This window comes from Octopus sinensis, linkage group LG25 (genome assembly GCF_006345805.1).
Source record: "Octopus sinensis linkage group LG25, ASM634580v1, whole genome shotgun sequence".
In the NCBI taxonomy this organism is placed as follows: domain Eukaryota; kingdom Metazoa; phylum Mollusca; class Cephalopoda; order Octopoda; family Octopodidae; genus Octopus; species Octopus sinensis.
Window position 1 is genome coordinate 15068907 of NC_043021.1, and position 20000 is coordinate 15088906.

The 20000-nt window shown below is 38.0% G+C and overlaps 1 protein-coding gene across 2 annotated transcripts in view; it reads left to right on the top strand.

Annotated features, from left to right (window-relative positions):
- LOC115224415 (cytoplasmic dynein 2 light intermediate chain 1) overlaps positions 1 to 20000 on the top strand; it is a 57622-nt gene that overhangs the window by 36285 nt on the left and 1337 nt on the right. For both annotated transcript variants that reach the window (XM_029795313.2, XM_036513198.1), the window contains 3 exons: positions 9279 to 9324; positions 13110 to 13161; positions 16470 to 16562. In XM_029795313.2, coding sequence (XP_029651173.1) covers positions 9279 to 9324; positions 13110 to 13161; positions 16470 to 16562 — 191 coding nt within the window. The remainder of the gene's footprint in view (positions 1 to 9278; positions 9325 to 13109; positions 13162 to 16469; positions 16563 to 20000) is intronic.

A 20000-nucleotide genomic window follows, 5' to 3' on the forward strand; every position in this document is an offset into this window, starting at 1 on the left:
ATTGCTCCCGTCCCCCTTCAATCAGAGGGGAATGTTGGCCTGCTCACCAAGCCAGTGGGATGATGTCATTTGAAGGCTAAAGCAATGCAAAAGCGCATTGTAACCGGCGATGTGTAACAACATCTGATAGTCTGGTTAATCATGTAATCATGTGCGATATATATATATATATATATAAGTAGCTTGCTCCGATTGTCTGTTGTGGCATTTTTTCGACAACTGGATGCCCTTCTTAAAACCAACCACATTACAAGAGCCTGCTGGATGCTTTTTTATGTGCCACCTGCACAGGTGCATTTATATGGCACTGGCATCAGTACATGTTATGTGGCGTCAGTACCTGTGAGACAAAGACCTCTCAACTGGGAGAAGGAGCAGAGACATGGCCAAAAAAAGGACATGCCTCTATGTATGGATGGCTGTGTTTCCTGGCTTCATGCAGCTCTGTCAGGCCTTCTGTCTCTTTATGTGTTCTTGTTCAAATTGAACAAAAGCATTAAACAATGAATGTAATTCCATTACTGTAACCTCTGTCGCAAGTGCTGCAATTTTTTGATATTTTTGATATTTTTTTCCGTGTGTAAGCATATAGATATGAAAATAAACAGATCAACATACAGACAGATAGGTACATAGGTTACAAGAACAGACACATATGGAAACACAGATTCACACATATAAAGATGCACATCCATACATACAAACATAGTACATAGTTGCATAACACACACACACAGACAGACATGCACACACAAGAAGACAGAGGTGCATACATATACAAACACATGCTCACACACACACACACACATAGAAAATACACAAACACAGACATGCAAGCACATAAATATGCAGGATACGTACATACAGATGTACACACATACATACATATATACATATGCATACACACACATATATACATACATACACATGCAAACACACACACACATACATACATACATATGCATACACACACCTATATACATACATACACATGCAAACACACACACACATACATACATACATATGCATACACACACGTATATACATACATACACATGCAACACACACATATATACATACATACACATGCAACACACACACATACATACATACATATGCATACACACACATATATATACATACATACACATGCAAACACACACATACATACATACATACATATGCATACACACACGTATATACATACATACACATGCAAACACACACATACATACATACATACATATGCATACACACACGTATATACATACATACACATGCAAACACACACATACATACATACATACATATGCATACACACACATATATATAGATACATACACATGCAAACACACACATACATACATACATACATATGCATGCACACACATATATATAGATACATACACATGCAAACACACACATACATACATACATACATATGCATACACACACATATATACATACATACACATGCAAACACACACATACATACATATATACATATGCATACACACACATATATACATACATACACATGCAAACACACACATACATACATATATACATATGCATACACACACATATATACATACATACACATGCAAACACACACATACATACATATATACATATGCATACACACACATATATACATACATACACATGCAAACACATACATACATACATACATGCATGCATGTATAGGCACACACACACACACACACACTGACCCACACACATGTGCACAAACAAACAAAAGGGAATGCAGTGTAAATAACGGACAGTCAAGACTATTGAAAAGGTTGCAAGATGCAACGAAAATTTTAGGAAAATAAAAATAAGAAAAAAGTGGAAATTTTACCGGTGGGTGTGTTAAATTATAAGGCACAAAACAAAAATGACTCTCCCCAGATACAACAGGATATTTTTGATATATGTATCAAGCCTTATATATGACACCTACATGCAGTGTATAATTTTTTTCATGTGGAACACAAAAACACACTATACATTCGTTAGATAACAATGCACCATGAAGCCCTCAGCTGCAAACCCCTTCAACTGCACAGCCATGTGTACATAGCTATTTTGTAGAAACTGCCGAAAAACAGATATAGTATATTAACAGTATCCCAATTAATCTACATTGGTGCTACCAGTGAGACCTTCAAAGATAAAAGTACACAACACACAAACATTCTGGACTACAAATAGGAGAAATACAACACCCCTGTCTAAATATATTTGGAAGTTAAAAGAAAACCATGTAACTACAATGCAAACATAAAAATGGAGGATAATAGATTGTGCAATTTATGCATAAATGATAAGGTATTTTAAGAGTTTCTTTTCTTAGTAATAGAAAGGAAGATTAAATATATTATTTGTATGCATCTATTTCTTTATACTTTCTCAAATTCATTTTCAAAATTTTTTATCTTATTTTTACCTTTGAAATAGGTGCTACTTTTTTAAAGGGGCCACATTTATATAAATGATTTGCGAACATGCGCCCATTGCGTCACAATCACTAAACAAGATAAATGAGATCATATTAAGTAACAGTTACCAAAATATATCCTTCGTCAAAAAAAAAAGGCCGAACTCAAAACATGAAAGACAATTGCCAATTTCACGCATGCAAGTATAAGCGGGGGGGGGGGGGGTCATTGGCATCCACCAGAATTGAACTACTACCAACCAAATTAAACTTACAGTACACCACATGCACTTATATACACACAAACACATACACAAAGGACCCAAATAAAATAAAAACCTTGATCAAAAACATACACACACACTTAGAAAGACACAGATGGGGCCAATTCATAAATACCAGATCCTATAGAATACAAAAGGCATACACAAATTTTGAAACTATTTTCTTGACCAAAACGAAATTCAAACACACACACACATACACACAACACACACACACACAATCATAGAAGCATAAACAAAGATACCCATGAAGAATTACTCAACCATGAATCCTTATACCAGCTCCAATGAAACACTCTCCACATTTTTCTATGAACAAATATCTCCTATCTGACAACACACGCACACACACACACACACACACACACACACCACACACACACACACACACCACACACACACACACACACATTCTCCACAAACAATTAACACTGACGAATTTAAGAGATTATTTCAGCAAATACACAAGAGACCAAAAGCGAAAACCCTCCTAAAAAGACAAAAAAGTCATTAAAAATAAAACGATAAAACAAAATACAGACTCTTAACCATGACCCTAATGAACAATTTCAAACAAAAACAATAAATACGGGGACACAAAAAGAAATAAAAAAAATAAAAAAGGCAGCCAATCAGGAGACATAAAGATATCAAACAACCAACAAAAAAGAATTAAACAAAAAAATAAACCAATCAGCAGACACAAACAAAGGGCTCAACCCACACTGGTTTCAGTCATTGGACTGCAGCCATGCTGGAGCAACTAATGTGTGGATGTGTTTTACTACGAGTTCGTCCATTGTTGTTGACAGTAAGCAAGGACATCACACGAGAGAAGAAGATGGGTTGCAATGTTTTTGGCTGTGGCCGATCAGTCTGATGTGGGCTCAACAGGTTTTGCTGGTGGTCAGCTGGGGCTGAAAGCAAAGAGTTAGCTCTGGACTTGTAATGTTTGCATTTTCGTTGTGTCCCTGCAATCCTGTTCTGTTCGTAGGAGGTGGCATCTCCATTGGAGGCACATGGCCTAGTGGTTAAAGCAGCGGACTCATGGTCGAAGGATCGCGGGTTCAAATCTCAGATCGGGCAATGTGTGTGTTTATGAGTGAAACACCTAAGTTCCATGCGGTTCCGGCAGAAGGTAATGGCGAACTTCTGCTGACTCTTTCGCCACAACTTTCTCTCACTCTTTCCTCCTGCATCTTGCAGCCCACCTGTGACAGACCGGCATCCTGTCCAGGTGAGGAATTTATACACCAAGGAAACCGGCCCTTATGAGCCAGGCATGGCTCAAGAAGGAAGGAAGCATCTCCATTGGAGCAGTTTCACCAGGCAGATCAGTCTTGTGCTTGCGTTCCCCCAAGTGCTGGGGTTGATCTCAAAGCTCTTCAGTGGGGCTTTGAGTGTATCCTGAAAGAGCTTTTTCTGTCCACCTTATGTGTACTTGCCTTATGCCAGTTCACTTTGCATTTCCCAAGTGAAAGGGTTTGATCACAATGTCATGGGGATGTAAACACACCAACACTGGTTGTCAATCAGTGGAGGGGGACAAACATAGACACAATGACACACAGACACGTACACATACACGCACACACACACAATGAGCTTCTTTCAGTTTCCATCTGCTAAATCCAATCCACTCACAAGTCTTTGGTTGGCCTGAGGCTATAGTAGTAGAAAACACTTGCCTAAGGTGCTATGCAGCGGGGCTGAACCTGGAACCATGAGGCTGGGAAGCAAACCTCTTATTTCTTTATTTCCCACAAGGGGCCAAACATAGAGTGGACAAACAAGGACATACAAAGGGATTAAGTTGATTATATCAACCCCAGTGCGTAACTAGTACTTAATTTATTGACCACAAAAGGCAAAGTTGACCTGGGCGGAATTTGAACTCGGCATGTAACGGCAGACGAAATACCTATTTCTTTACTACCCACAAGGGGCTAAACACAGAGGGGACAAACAAGGACAGACAAAGGGATTAAGTTGATTATATCAACCCCAGTGTGTAACTGGTACTTAATTTATTGACCCCGAAAGGACGAAAGGCTAAGTCGACCTGGGCGGAATTTGAACTCAACACGTAACGGCAGACGAAATACCTATTTCATTACTACCCACAAGGGGCTAAACACAGAGGGGACAAACAAGGACAGACAAAGGGATTAAGTCGATTATATCGACCCCAGTGCATAACTGGTGCTTAATTTATCGACCCCGAAAGGATGAAAGGCAAAGTCGACCTGGGCGGAATTTGAATACACAACGTAACGCAGACGAAATACCGCTAAGCATTTCGTTTGGCGTGCTAATGTTTCTGCCAGCTCGCCGCCTGAAATACCACTAAGCATTTCGCCCACCATGCTAACGTTTCTGCCAGCCTAATTACCACACAGCCACTCCTGCACCCATTGGGCTATGCCTGTGCTTTTCAGGAAATTTCACTGTAAACATTTTTGTTGTAGGAAAATTTGCCATACAAAATTTTGCTTTAAATAATCTCATCACATTTTTTTTATATTTGATGTTGAATAAAGACTTCATTATTTAATGCTTTTATAATTCTTTTTATAATTTTTTTCTTCCTATTTCAAAAATTGATGATATAATATGCTTCCAGTGAATTTGCCTTATGACAAATTTTCTTATACAGCGAAATTTCTTGCAACAAATTTTCTGGACACAGGTGTGAGTTAATAGATACTAATAATCCTCTGCCCTTTCACCAATCCTTGACCAGTACTTTATTTTATTGACCCCAAAATGATAAAAGACGAAGCTAACTTCTGCAAGATTTGAACTCAGAATGTATAGAAGACTGGACTAAAACACTTCAAAGTGTTTTTTTTTTTCCACCTCTCGAACAATTCGGCCAACTTGCCACCTTGTCATTTCAGACAATAACGAAACTCTACCATCTGTTGGAGATACATAATGTTAGGTCGACTTGGCCATTGATGGTTAAGTGTGTTCGTTATGTACACAATACTATCGCTGCTATTAATGCTGTAATACTGGTTGATTAACACTTTGAGAACAAAGTTTATTGATGTTTCGACATCAAAGAAGACCGAGACACTTTATTGAGATACAAAAAAAGCAATAAGGTTGTTGGAATTTTTAAGTTCTCAATGAATATATAAATAAAAAATAAAAAATGAAAATAAATAAATAAGTATAGCCTATGTCTGGACCTTAATAAAGAAAAGTAGGTATGTGTGTCTATATGTATATATACATGTATATATATATATATGTATATATATATACACACACACACACACACACACACATATGTTTATATATATACATATACATTTATATATATATGCACATATATACATATCTATTTACGTATATATATATATATATTTATATATATATACATACATACATATCTATTTATGCACACACACATATATATATATATATATAAACATGTGTATTTATATACATGTGTGTATATATAAATGTATATACACATATATATATTTACATTTATATACACTCATATATGTTTATTATTTTTATAGAAATATATACCGATCATCATCACCATCATCATAATCTTAGTGTCTACTTTTCCAGGCTAGACTTTGTTTAGGTAGAATTTCCAGTGCCAGATGCCCTTTCTGATGCCAACCCTCACTTGTTACTAATTAAGACAGTAATTGCCCAGCCTACCAAACAACGAACAGCCCAGACATGTTTTTGTGGAGGATTGCAAGCAGCCCCCCCCCCCCCGCCTTTCATATGAATATTGAAGCTTCTGTTTACAACCATAGCAAATGTCTATATGAGAGGAAATACGCACTTAATCACACACACACACACACACACAAATACATGTTTATTCTTACAAGGAAAAGGTTGATAGTGAGTTCAAAGCTTTGGCATGCTCCCCATCAGCTGACTGCACCCAGAGATGTTACTGCTGTCTAATGACCATTGGCCATAGAAAGTTTATTTATTGAGCAGATACATGTATAACAGAAGCATTAGGCCCGTGGATTGTCAGAATCCTTAGCACATCAATCAAAGATACCTTGCAGTATTATTTAGCTGCTGCTCTTTACATTCTCAGTTCAGCTCCCACTGGAGTCAACTTTACTCTTCACCCCTCCTGGGCTGATAAGATGAAGTACCAGTCTAGAACTGGGTTGTTGACTGCTTGTGTTGGTTAACCACATGCCACATAGTCGTGACAGATGAAGGGGCATTTTGCGGAGATGGGGACGACTGATTTTCCGCTCAACTGGTCACCCAGGAGGACCTGGGGATATACCAACAAATAGTGAATGCAACAGCACATGCCCCCACACTTGAGCTGGCCTGATCAGACCTTGAACTGGATCCAGTGGTTTCATGTAAGCTCCTCTTCTAGAATATTTAGTTATAGCTATTTACATTCTGAGTTCAAATCCCACAATAGTCAATTTAACTTTTCATCCCCACCAAGGTCAGAGAAATAAAGTATCAGTCCAGTACTGGGATCAGTGGTTTCAACTAAACCCCCTCCTCTCAAAATCATTGGTCTTGTACTTAAATCAGAAATCATTATTATAAAACACTACAGATTTGTCATTGATCTATTGGCAATTCTGTGTTCAATCAATTCCTCTTTCATATGAAGCTACATGCACTTGGAAGTCCAGTATCTCAACCCAGGTCAATATTTATCTCCCGTCTGCTTATTTATTTAGAGAGCCAACTGTTACCCACAAATAAATGACTTGGTAACATGTATCATGCTTCTGTTAATGGATTTTAGGTGCGTGTGAGTTGCATTCCAGAATTTTTGAGACTTTTATTAAGGAGAAACCTTTGTTATTAATTTCAAAGAAGTAAAACAACTCTGGTCTCCTTCACAACAGGATCCTCACACTTAAGTGTTTTTTTTAAAATTATTTTTGTAGCATTCCATCCACTTTGTGAAGGCTCTATGAAAGTAATCCAAAGTGAAGGTCTCTAGGACCCTTGTCACAGCCTCCTTCAGCTTGGGGAACAACCAAAAGTCACAAGGAACAAGGTCCAGAGTGTTGGAAGGGTGAGGGTCAGTTTTGGTGCCCATCTCTGTCAAGTAGTTGGTTACCAAGATGGAATTGTGGACTGGTGCATGGGGCCCTGGTGCTAGTGCTCTGGCCTTTTGTGAGGAAAGGTTTCTCTGAATACCCTCAAAATGTCCACAAAATATTCTTTGTTGACCATCTGGTCAGAGGAAACCCAGTGGATGTAGATGATGCCTTTGCTCTCAAAGAAGGGAGTCATTATGAGCTTCCTGGTCGATTTACTTTGCCTTGCCTCATGTCCCAGCAAAAAAAACCAATGCTCAGTTCATACAAGTCAATCCATGGCCAGTCTGGAGCACTTCATAAGTTTCTGCAGTGTTATTGTCCAGTTTAACACAAAAAGCTTTATTGCATAGCAGGCTTCCAAATTGCGTTCACATCCAAACTGCATTCTGCAAACTCATCAGCTGTGACAAACAGTGTTTAGTAGGGTGAGTTCAAAGTGTTGTTACAGTGATCGCCTTCAATCTGGAATAAAAAAAGGCGGCAGGTCACCTTATTAGATACATTTTTTTGGTTATTTTTACTAGTTTCAGTCATTTGATTGTGGCCATGCTGGAGCACCACCTTAGCCGAACAAATGGACTGCCCCTCCCCCAGGTCTTTTTCTTTTGTAAGCCTAGTATTTATTATATCAGTAACTAAGTTACGGGCATGTAAACACACCAACAGCAGCTGTCAAGCGATGGTGGGGGGACAAACACAGACACACAAACATATATACACGTACATATATATACATATATATATATATATATATATATATATATATATATATATATATATATATACATACATATATATGATGGGCTTCTTTCAGTTTCTGTCTACCAAATCCACTCACAAGGCTTTGGTTGGCCCGAGGCTATAGTAGAAGACACTTGCCCAAGGTGCCACGTACAGGGACTGAACCCAGAACCATGTGGTTGGGAAGCAAACTTCTTACCGTACATACACATCTGCTCCTATATACAGGTTTTTAAACTTTTTCCCATTCACAAACTTTTTGGTATTCCATATTGTAAGAAACTCTCCATCTTCATTATTTTCTTTTAGCTCCTCATCACAATGCTTCAAGCAAGCTACAATGCTCATATATATATATATGTGTGTATGTATGTGTGTGTGTGCTGATTGCTACTTCTTGTCAGATGAGTGCCATCTCATCATTGAACACTGCACAATCATGAGCAAAATTTTAGATTCTAAAAAATATGTGCAAGTGTACACACACACACACACACACACACACACATACATACAGTGGACCTCTACATGACCTCTACACAGTTTCTGACAGCCAAATTCCTCATACAAGGCATTGATTAATTTGAGGCTGTGGTTGAAGACACTAGTGGTATTCTGTGATTACGAACCAGTATGTTGTTTGTACATGTGTGTGTGTGTGTTTGCCTGTTTCTTCAGTTTCTCAGTAAAATCCCGCCACTAAATAATTTTTTTTTTTCTCATCTATTTTAGGCCATTTGACACCCGGTGGACAAGATTCCAGAGAAATGCAGAACAAGTATGTGGTTTATGTTGTTCTCTCTTCTTTGTTGTTGTTGTTGTTTAACCACAGGTCAGTCCTGAATGAGCAGAGGAGTCCAGAATCTACTCAGAAGGTTTTTGTCGGCCTGAGGCTATAGTAGAAAACACTTGCCCAAGGTGCCCCACAGTGGGACTGAACCTGGAACCATGTGGTTGGGAAGCAAGCGTCTTACCACACAGCATTGCCTGCACTTAATTATTAAACTATTAATGTTCCCTCTGAGTATTCTACTAGACAATCACATGTTGGAAGCTATTGAACTAACAACCATGATTGATGTTCAAATGCTGGGCCCCATGGAGGCGGCAGTGACAAGTGATCGAGACCATGGGTGATATACTATGCTTGAGAAGAACTGTCAAGCCAAGTGAGATTGTAGTCGTGGCTGATGCCAGTGTCACATAACTGGCATGTAAAAAGCACCCTTGAATATTGGGCAATGTGCTGTGCTTGAGAAGACCCATCATCATCATCATCATCGTTTAATGTCCATTTTCCATGCTAGCATGTGTTGGATGGTTCGACCGGGGTCTGGGAAGTCAGGAGGCTACGCCGGGCTCCAGTATGATTTGGCAGTGTTTCTACAGCTGAATGCCCTTCCTAACGCCAACCACTCCGTGAGTGTAGTGGGTGCTTGTTACGTGCAACCGGCACAGGAGCAAGAGGAGGCTGGCAAACGGCCACGATCAGTTGGTGCTGTTTACGTGCCACCGGCACAGGTGCCAGAGGAGGCTGTCAAACGACCATGATCGGCTGGTGCTGTTTACGTGCCACCGGCACAGGGGTCAGAGGAGGCTGGAAAACGGCCACGATTGGTTGGTGCTTTTTACATGCCACTGGCACAGGTGCCAGAGGAAGCTGGCATCTGCCACGATTAGTTAGTGCTGTTTACGTGCCACCAGCACAGGGGCTAGAGGAGGCTGGAAAACAGCCACGATCGGTTGGTGCTTTTTACATGTCACCGACACGGACACCAGTCAGGCGGCGCTGGCATCAGCCACGTTTGGATGGTGCTTTTTACATGCTACCAAGCCAAGTGAAATCGTAGTCATGACCAATTTCAGTGTTGCGTAAGTGGCACCCATGCCAGTGGCATGTAAAAAGCATCATTCAAATGTTGGGCCTCACAGAGGCAGTGAGAAGTGATTGAGACCTTTGGTGATATAACTGTACTTAAGTAGAACTGTCGAGCCAAAAGTGATTGTAGTCATGGCCAACGCCAGTGTCGCATAACTGGCTCCCATGCTGGTGGCATGTAAAAAGGGCTGTTCAAACATTGGGCCTCACAGAAGCAGTGTCAAGTGATTGGGACTTTTGGCGATATACTGTGAAGACCTGTCGAGCCAAATGAGGTCATATTTGTGGTCGGTACCAATGCTGCTTAACTGTGACACGTAAAAAGTACCCATTACTCTCTTGGGAGTGGTTGGCATTAGGAAGAGCATTGAGCTGTTGAAACCATGCTAAATCAGACTGGAACCTGGTGCAGCTTACCTGGTTTCAGTCAAACTGTCCAACCCTTGCCAGCATGGAAAGCAGACATTAAATAATGATGATGATTATGATGATGACGACGACGACAACAACGACGATGATGATGATGATGATGATGATGATGAACAGCATCAAACAACAACAGTAGATACTTTGAGTACCTCTAAAAAAAAAAAGAAATCATCCTGTTGTCGAATGAGGTAGCTGCTCTTCGAAAACCTCACGAGCTAATTGCACCAACAAATTGATTATGTATAACATAGTACAGCTGTTTATGTTGTTGTCAGGGAGTTCGTCCATTTAAGTGCACAGCTGCTAACCAACCACATTGATAATGGCTGTTGTATGTAATGATTGTACCCGGAGGGAACGGCTGTTGACAGCAGTCATTAACAAAAATGTTTTCAAAGGAATTTTATACGTAACTGATCAAATTGCAAATCCTGTTGCCAATGGTTTTAGCTCTGAATTTTGTGATATGTCTTCTTCTGGGAGTTTGATTTGAATTACTCAGTTAACTTCTCTTCTTACTTTGGTGTTGTGGTTTGGGATGTTGAAAGCCTGCATTAGAAATAAAAAACAAAAAAACAAAGCTATGGCTACAAAAATAGTTGCATGTATGTGTGTGTGTGTATATATATATATGTGTGTGTGTGTGTGTGTATACACATGCATGCATGCATGTGTGTGTGTATGTCTGTATGTATGTCTACGAGTGTGAACATAAATATTGTGTGTGTCTATCTGTCTATGTATGTTTGTATGAATGCATGCTTGCTTGCACAATAAATCAATATCCTTATCTGTCTATCCTTTTATCTATCCATCCATCCATCTTATCTATCCATCTGTCTGTTTGTCTATCTGTCCATCTATATCTAGTTATCTGTCTATCTATCAAGCTATCTATCTATCTGTCTACCTACCTATCCATCCATTCATCCATCCATCCATCCATCCACCCATCCATCCGTCTGTCCGTCCGTCCATCTATCTATCTATCTATCTATCTATCTATCTATCTATCTATCTATCATCTATCTATATATCTACCTACCTACCTACCTATCTATCTATCTATCTATCTTTCTATCTATCTATCTATCTTTCTGTCTGTCTATCTATCTATCAAAGTATCTATCCATCCATCCATCCATCTAGCTATCTGTGTACTTATCTGTCTATCATTCAACCAACCACTTGTATGTCTACCATTTCTAGAATAGGTACACTGTATTCCTGAGGGTTGCAGAAGGCAAATAAAAGCATTGATGTCAGAAAGGACATCTGATCGCAAAACACCATCTCATGCTGTGTGGTAAGAAGCTTGCTTCCCAACCTCATGGTTCTGGGTTCAGTCCTAATGTGTGGCACCTTCAACAAGTGTCTTCTACTATAGCCTTGGGCTGACAAAAGCCTTGTGAATGGATTTGGTAGACGGAAACTGAAAAGAAGTCCATCGGCGATCTTTCGTCTCTAGTAGACCTTTCCGTCGATTTCCATAAAAAAATTTTTTTTTTACATATAGGCTTGCGGGAACTTTTGAAGTAATATACACATACACCGAGTAAAAAATTTCAGTTATCTCTTTCTTTCACACATTACTCTGTCTCTTCACACACACTAACAGAAGCACTTCACTTACACAACATACTGTCTGTCTCCCACACCCCATCAAACACACACACACACACACACATGTACATCAATGCTTCACATGCACGGTAACTTCAAAAGAACTTCCCTCGTCATACAATCGCTTTCTCTTAGTCTCTTTCGCACTCATTACTTCAAAAGTTCCCGCAAGCCCATATGTAAAAAAAAAAATTTTTTTACGGAAATCGACGGAAAGGTCTACTAGAGACGAAAGTTTGCCAAGTCCATCGTATATATTATATATATTGAGGGAAAACAAGAAGAAAATGGGGAATAAATGGATATAATTACTAATTTATTTGTATGTTACAAAAAGAGGACATGTTTTTTAAAAAAAAACAGTACAAATAAATTGATTGGAAGTTGAAAGCTCAAAGAAAAATGATTATAATTGTGGTGGTGGTGGTAGAGATGATGATGATTATGATGATGGTGGTGATGGTGGTGGTTGTGGTGGTGTTGATAGTGATGGTGATGGTAGTGGTGATGCTGATGCTGATGATGATGGTTGTGACGAGGTGTTACGTATTTTACGTTCAGCTGCGAAAATTTCCAAAAATTTTCAAAAATCTCCCATTACTTCTTCTAAATGCATTCTCTTCATTTTTCAGAAGCCTTGTTGAAAATTTCGAATTTGTCTTCACCAAATATTTCCCACAAGAGGTTTGTCTAATTCCCTCTGGTTTTTACATTTTTATCTTTTGACATGCCTGTTTTGCCATCTTCTTTCTGAATACATACGTACAAGTGTGTGTGTGTGTGTGTGTGTGTGTACGTACATGTGTGTATGTGTGTGTGCTATTCTTGTGTTTTTTCTTGTTGTTGGTTACACTTATTGTCTTGCTTTTAAATCATCATTCATAACCATTAGAAGCTCCATATGGGAAAACGGTTGCATGAGACCAATATTCTTCATCGGTTAACTCATTTCCAATAGTTCATTCTATTCATGAGTGTTTTCAAGCATTATTATTGCAAAGGTTGGCAAAAATGTGATCTTCTTTTGTTTTTAAACCCTCCCTTAATATATTTCTAATGAAATACTCTTTACTCTTTTTCTCTCTTTTACTTGTTTCAGTCATTTGACTGCGGCCATGCTGGAGCACCGCCTTTTAGTCAAGCAAATCGACCCCGGGACTTATTCTTTGTAAGCCCAGCACTTATTCTATCGGTCTCTTTTGCCGAACCGCTAAGTGACGGGGACGTAAACACACCAGCATCAGTTGTCAAGCAATGCTAGGGGGACAAACACAGACACACAAACACACACACACACACACACACACACACACACACACATATATATATATATATATATATATATATATATATATATATACGACAGGCTTCTTTCAGTTTCCGTCTACCAAATCCACTCACAAGGCATTGGTCGGCCCGGGGCTATAGCAGAAGACACTTGCCCAAGATGCCATGCAGTGGGACTGAACCCGCAACCATGTGGTTGGGAAGCAAGCTACTTACCACACAGCCACTCATATATTTCTAATGAAATACACTGACTTTGTTTGAATTAATTTGGAAATTAATGAAGAATTTAGTAAAATAACTTTGTCATTATTAAACAGGTGTTTGGAACATGAATTAAACTTGAAATTTTGATGGAAGATTTTAATTCAGTTCATTTTAAGACAGAAAGTTTGTGACATAATACCAGGGGCAAATATCAAATAGGTTACTATCAAAAGACTTAACCCTTTCGTTACCATATTACTGTTGAAAATAATGCCTGTCATCATCATTATCATCATCATCGTATAATGTCCGTTTTCCATGCTAGCATGCGTTGGACGGTTCGACTGGAGTCTGGGAAGCCAGGAGGCTGCACCAGGCTCCAGTCTGATCTGACAGTGTTTCTACAGCTGGATGCCCTTCCTAACGCCAACCACTCTATGAGTGTAGTGGGTGCTTTTTATGTGCCACCGGCACAGGGGCCAGAGAAGGCTGGCAAACGGCCACGATCAGTTGGTGCTTTTTACATGTCACCGACATGGACACCAGTCAGGCGGCGCTGGCATCTGCCACGTTCGGCTGGTGCTTTTTACATGCCACCGGCACAGGTATCATAATCAATTAATTTTGAAAATATAAGAATTAGCAAAATAGCTTTGTTGTTATTTAAGTTGCTTTTTGAAATATAAATTAACATAATAAATTAACACAGTAAATTAACGTGAAATTTTGATTTAAAGTTTATACTGAGATCACTTTAAAACAGGAAGTTTGAAACATTAAACCAGGAACAACCTGAGGCAAGTTGGTAGCATATTTCTGCTGAAATACGCTGCCTTTATTTCGATTAATTTCGAAAATCGTGAAGAATATAAAATAACTTTGTCTTAAGTTGGAACATCAGGTAACATAGAACATTCAGAACATAAAGTAACAAGAAATTTTGATGGAAGGTTTTTAACCCTTTTCTTACCATATTTCTGTTGAGGTGCTCTGTGTTTCTTTCAATTAATTTTAAATATAACAAAGAATTTAGTAAAATAACTTAGTTATCATTCAGCTAGTGTTAGGAACATAAATTGTGACTAAGGTTTGGTGGAAGATTTTAAAAGAAGACATTTGTACTACAGAGTCAGAGGTGGTTTCAGCTGGGTTGGTATTGAAAGGGTTAAGAATTGTTTCTCTATTATATATTTTAACCCTTTTGTTACCATATTTCTCTTGAAATGCTCTGTTTCTTTCAATTAATTTTAAATATAACAAAGCATTTTGTAAAATAACCTAGTTATCATTAAGCTAGTGTTAAGAACATAAATTGTGACTAAGGTTTGGTGGAAGATTTTAACTCAAAATTTATGAAAACAAGACATTTGTTCTACAGAGCCAGAGCCGGTTTCAGCTGGGTTGGTATCAAAAGGGTTAAAAATATCATGGTGTACTACAGAATCAGAGGCAGTTTCAGGCAGGCTGGTATCAAAGAGGTTAATTCAGTTCACTTTAAAACAGGAAGTTTGTCACACAGAACCAAGGGCAGTCTCAGTTTGGCTGGTATAAAAAGGGTTACGGTGGTTTTAGAGTATTAGGAGTGGAATAGAGAGGGAGAAGAAAGAGAAAAATGTTCTTAGCTTTGCGTCTCGGTCATCGTGTGGCAGAATAAAAATGGCCAGGACTGCCAGCGAATTAAGGGACGATGGTCAGAATATTCATGCAGTGGGGGTAGAAGCAAGTAATTTACTTAACGAGTAATTCTTAGAGTAATTCTAAGGTGTTGATTACAACTATAACAGTTTTTCTCTTCTAGCACATCATATTTAGTCACAAAGCATTAAAAAAAAAGCAAAGATGTGAAATATATGGTACTATTTCAGTGATGTTTCTTTACAACATGGAAAGTTCACTTTGTAAAGTGGTTGGAGTTTGGAAGTGCATCCAACTGTAAAAACCATGACAAAACTGTCCTTGCCTGTGCTGGTGTCACATAAAAACCTCTCGGTTCACTCTGCAGGGTGGTTGTCCAATTATGTAAATACATACAAGATAGTCCCACCTGAATTTACTGCAAGGTAACGACATGTTCAAGGTTAACAACCTGATCATAACTGTGCTCTTAATTACCAGATTTCTTTTTTGATGTTTTTTTACATCAATCTTTTACCTTTTATTTTTTATCTCTTACTTGTTTCAGTCATTTAACTGCGACCATGCTGGGGCATCAGCTTGACATTACCCTTGGTTCTATGTGACAAACTTACTGTTTTAAAGTGAACTGAATTAACCCTTTTGACACCAACCCTCTGGTTCTATAGTACTTGTTTTTTTTTAAAAAAAACCTTGTTCCCACTCTCTTGGTCTCTTTTGTTGAACCACTAAGTTATAGGGATGTAAACACACCAACACCAGTTGTCAAGTGGTTTCAAGTTCTCTGCATACTTTGTTCTTAAACTTCAGTTTCTACACATCAGTAACTTTGATATTTTGTTTCTGTATTTCTTTCCTTACAGAAATCTGCAGACCCCCAAACTGCTGCTGATCCCTCACAAGAACCCCAGTTTAAGGAACATGATATTGACATACTGAAGAGGCAAAAAGATCAGGTAAGTTTGGTTTGGTATTCTTAAGCCAGATGTTTACCATTGTATTTGTATTTCATGTGTGTGTGTATGCGCGCATGCGTGTGTGTGTGTGTCTCAAAGAAAGGATCAAAGAACTGTCTGCTGCCATAGGCTCAAAATCTAGTTTCCCGGATTCTGTGGTGTACACATTCCATACTGGATGAAATGCCAGTCTGTCACAAGATTTGCCACTTTTGCCAGCTGAGCAAACTGGAGCAACATGGAAGAAAGTATTTTGCTCAAGAACACAATTCAGTGCCCAATCCAGGAACTGAAACCACAATCTCATGGTCATGAGTGCAACACCCTAACCACTAAGCCACACGCTTACACACACACACACACACACACACACATATATACATATATATATTTATTTCTTTACTACCCACAAGGGGCTAAACACAGAGGGGACAAACAAGGACAGACAAACGGATTAAGTCGATTACATCAACCCCAGTGCGTAACTGGTACTTAATTTATCGACCCCGAAAGGATGAAAGGCAAAGTCGACCTCGGCGGAATTTGAACCCAGAACATAACGGCAGACGAAATACGGCTACGCATTTCGCCCGGCATGCTCCCGTTTCTGCCAGCTCGCCACCTTCGATATACATATATGTATTGATTAGTTATAAGATTCAATAGAATCTAGGCACATCAACACTTAGGATGCCAGAAATGGCTAGGAACAATAGCATAGGGTTCGCAGTGAGATAAAGCAACAATAACGATATCAAGTGTTGGTAGAACTTTGTAGATATGTGAGTACCAAATCCAATTTAAATTGTAGATCTAACTCAGGGTTGGTTTGAGGTGCAGCATGGGTATAAAAAAAGGAGAATACAAATGGGGTTTAAAATTTACAACAGCTGTTTCGATAGCATTTTATTGATGCATTCATAGATTACATCATAACATAAAGTCTACCATCTTCAGGTAAAATTTTAAACAGGTATCAAACAGGTGAGATAATACATTGATTGTGCCAAATCCAGCCAACACTGTTTAAACTCCATTTGTGTTCTCTTTATGTATGTGTGTGTGTGTGTGTGTCTATATATATATTTATTTATAATGATGATGATGATGATGATAATGTATGCATATATATATTACATATATATATATACATATATATATTTATTTATAATGATGATGATGATGATAATGTATGCATATATATATTACATATATATATATATATATATATAAAGGGAAAGTTTGCAAAAATAAACAAAAGACGAAGGCAGGTGGTGTACAAACAAACAGATGTATTAGTATAGTCTTTTATGTTTCGAGCCTATGCTCTTCTACAGAAAGGTACACAGAAAAAACAAGGAGATGTATGTATTATATCAACTTATCCCACTAAGTTCAAATGCTAAACATTTCATCCAATGTGCTAATGGGTCTGCCAGCTCGCCACCTTAATAATAATAACAACAACAACAACAACAACAATAATAATAATAATAATAATAATAATAATGATAATAATAATAACAACAATACTAATAATAATAACAATAATAACAACAACAACAATAATAATCATAATAATGATAATAATAATAATAACAACAACAACAATAATAATAATAACAACAACAACAACAACAATAATAATAACAACAACAACAATAATGGTTTCAAATTTTGGCACAAGGCCAGAATTTTTAGGGGAGGGTGTAATTCAGCCCCATGTGCTCAACTGATACTTATTTTATCAACCCTGATAGAATAAAAGGCAGGCTTTGAATGTTCAACAACAACAATAATAATGATAATACTTATGTTAAAAAAAATAATGATAACAGCAAGAACACTGAGAATGATGAAGGAAATTATCCGATCGATAAAGCAAATCTTTTACTATGAAATTACTTCTGTCTTATTTTTCATTTCATTTTATATATATCTTATACATCTATATATTTTTTTTTAAATCAGACTTGCTGGTATTGATTTCATTGTCTATTAGCACCTCTTTGTAGTTTTCTGCAATTATTGGTTGTCTGTAGTAGGTGTTAGCATTTCTTACCATTTTTCTAAAAATCCAAGTTCAACTGTTTGGTAAATGGTGTAATATACAAAAACATTCAGTGTTTTTGTACATCACACCTCAAAAAACTTTCTGTGATTGAAGTGGCTCACAATTTAATTTGAGTTGGCCAGGCCTGGATTAGATCTTTCCCCAAAATTTCAGGCCTTATGCCTATAAAAGAAACTCTTATTATTATTATTGAGTGAGAGAACAGCACATGTCACCATATCTTCTTCTTCTTCTCCTCCTCCTCTCCCCCTCCTCCCCCCTCCATCACCACCACAACCACCACCACTATTATTATTATTATTATTATTATTATTATTATTATTATTATTAAGAACGTGACAAGCTGGCAGGATCGTTAGCATGGTGGGCAAAATGCTTAGCAGCATCTGTACATTCTGAGTTCAAACTCTGCCGAGGTCAACTTTGCCTTTCATCATTTCGGGGTCGATAAATTAAGTTCCAGTTGCATACTGGGGTCGATCTAATCGACTGGCCCCCTCTCCCAAAATTTCAGGCCTTGTACCTAGAGAAGTAAAAAATTCTTATTAGTAACTCACTGTATTAATTCTAATCCTTGTTTTTTGTTGAATGATTTATCCTAGTTCTAATTTTTTTTTTAAAGTTTGGTACTTGTGCTATAAGGCTCTTTTGCCGAATTGCTAAGTTAAAGGGACATAAACACACCGACACCAGTTGTTAAGCAGTGATGGGAAACAAACACACTCACACACACACACACACATGTATAAGGCAGTGCTCCAGCATGGCCGCAGTCAAATGACTGAACAAAATAAAAGCAAAAGTAAAAAAATATATACAACAGGCTTCTTTTAGTTTCCATCGACCAAATCCACCTACGAGGCTTTGGTTGAACTGAGGCTATAATAGAAGACACTTGCCCTAAGTGTCACGTAGTGGAACTGAAACCAGAACCATGTGGTTGGGAAGCAAGCTTCTTACCACACAGCAATGCTTTCATCTAAATTGTTTCTTTCTTTCCAATTTCTCTTTAACCCTTTCGTTACCAACCCAGCTGAAACTGCCTCTGGCTCTTTAGAACAAATGTCTTGTTTTCATAAGTTTTGAATTAAAATCTTCCACCAAACCATGGTCACAATTTATGTTCCTAACACTAGCTTAATGATAGCTAAATTATTTTACTAAATTCTTTCTTATATTTAAAGCAATTGAAAGAAACACAGAGCATCTCAAAATAAATATAGTAACATCACCATGATATTTTTAACCCATTTGATACCAACCCAGCTGAAACCAGCTCTGGCTCCGTAGTACAAATGTCTTGTTTTCATAAGTTTTGAATTAAAATCTTCCACCAAACCTTAGTCACAATTTATGTTCCTAAC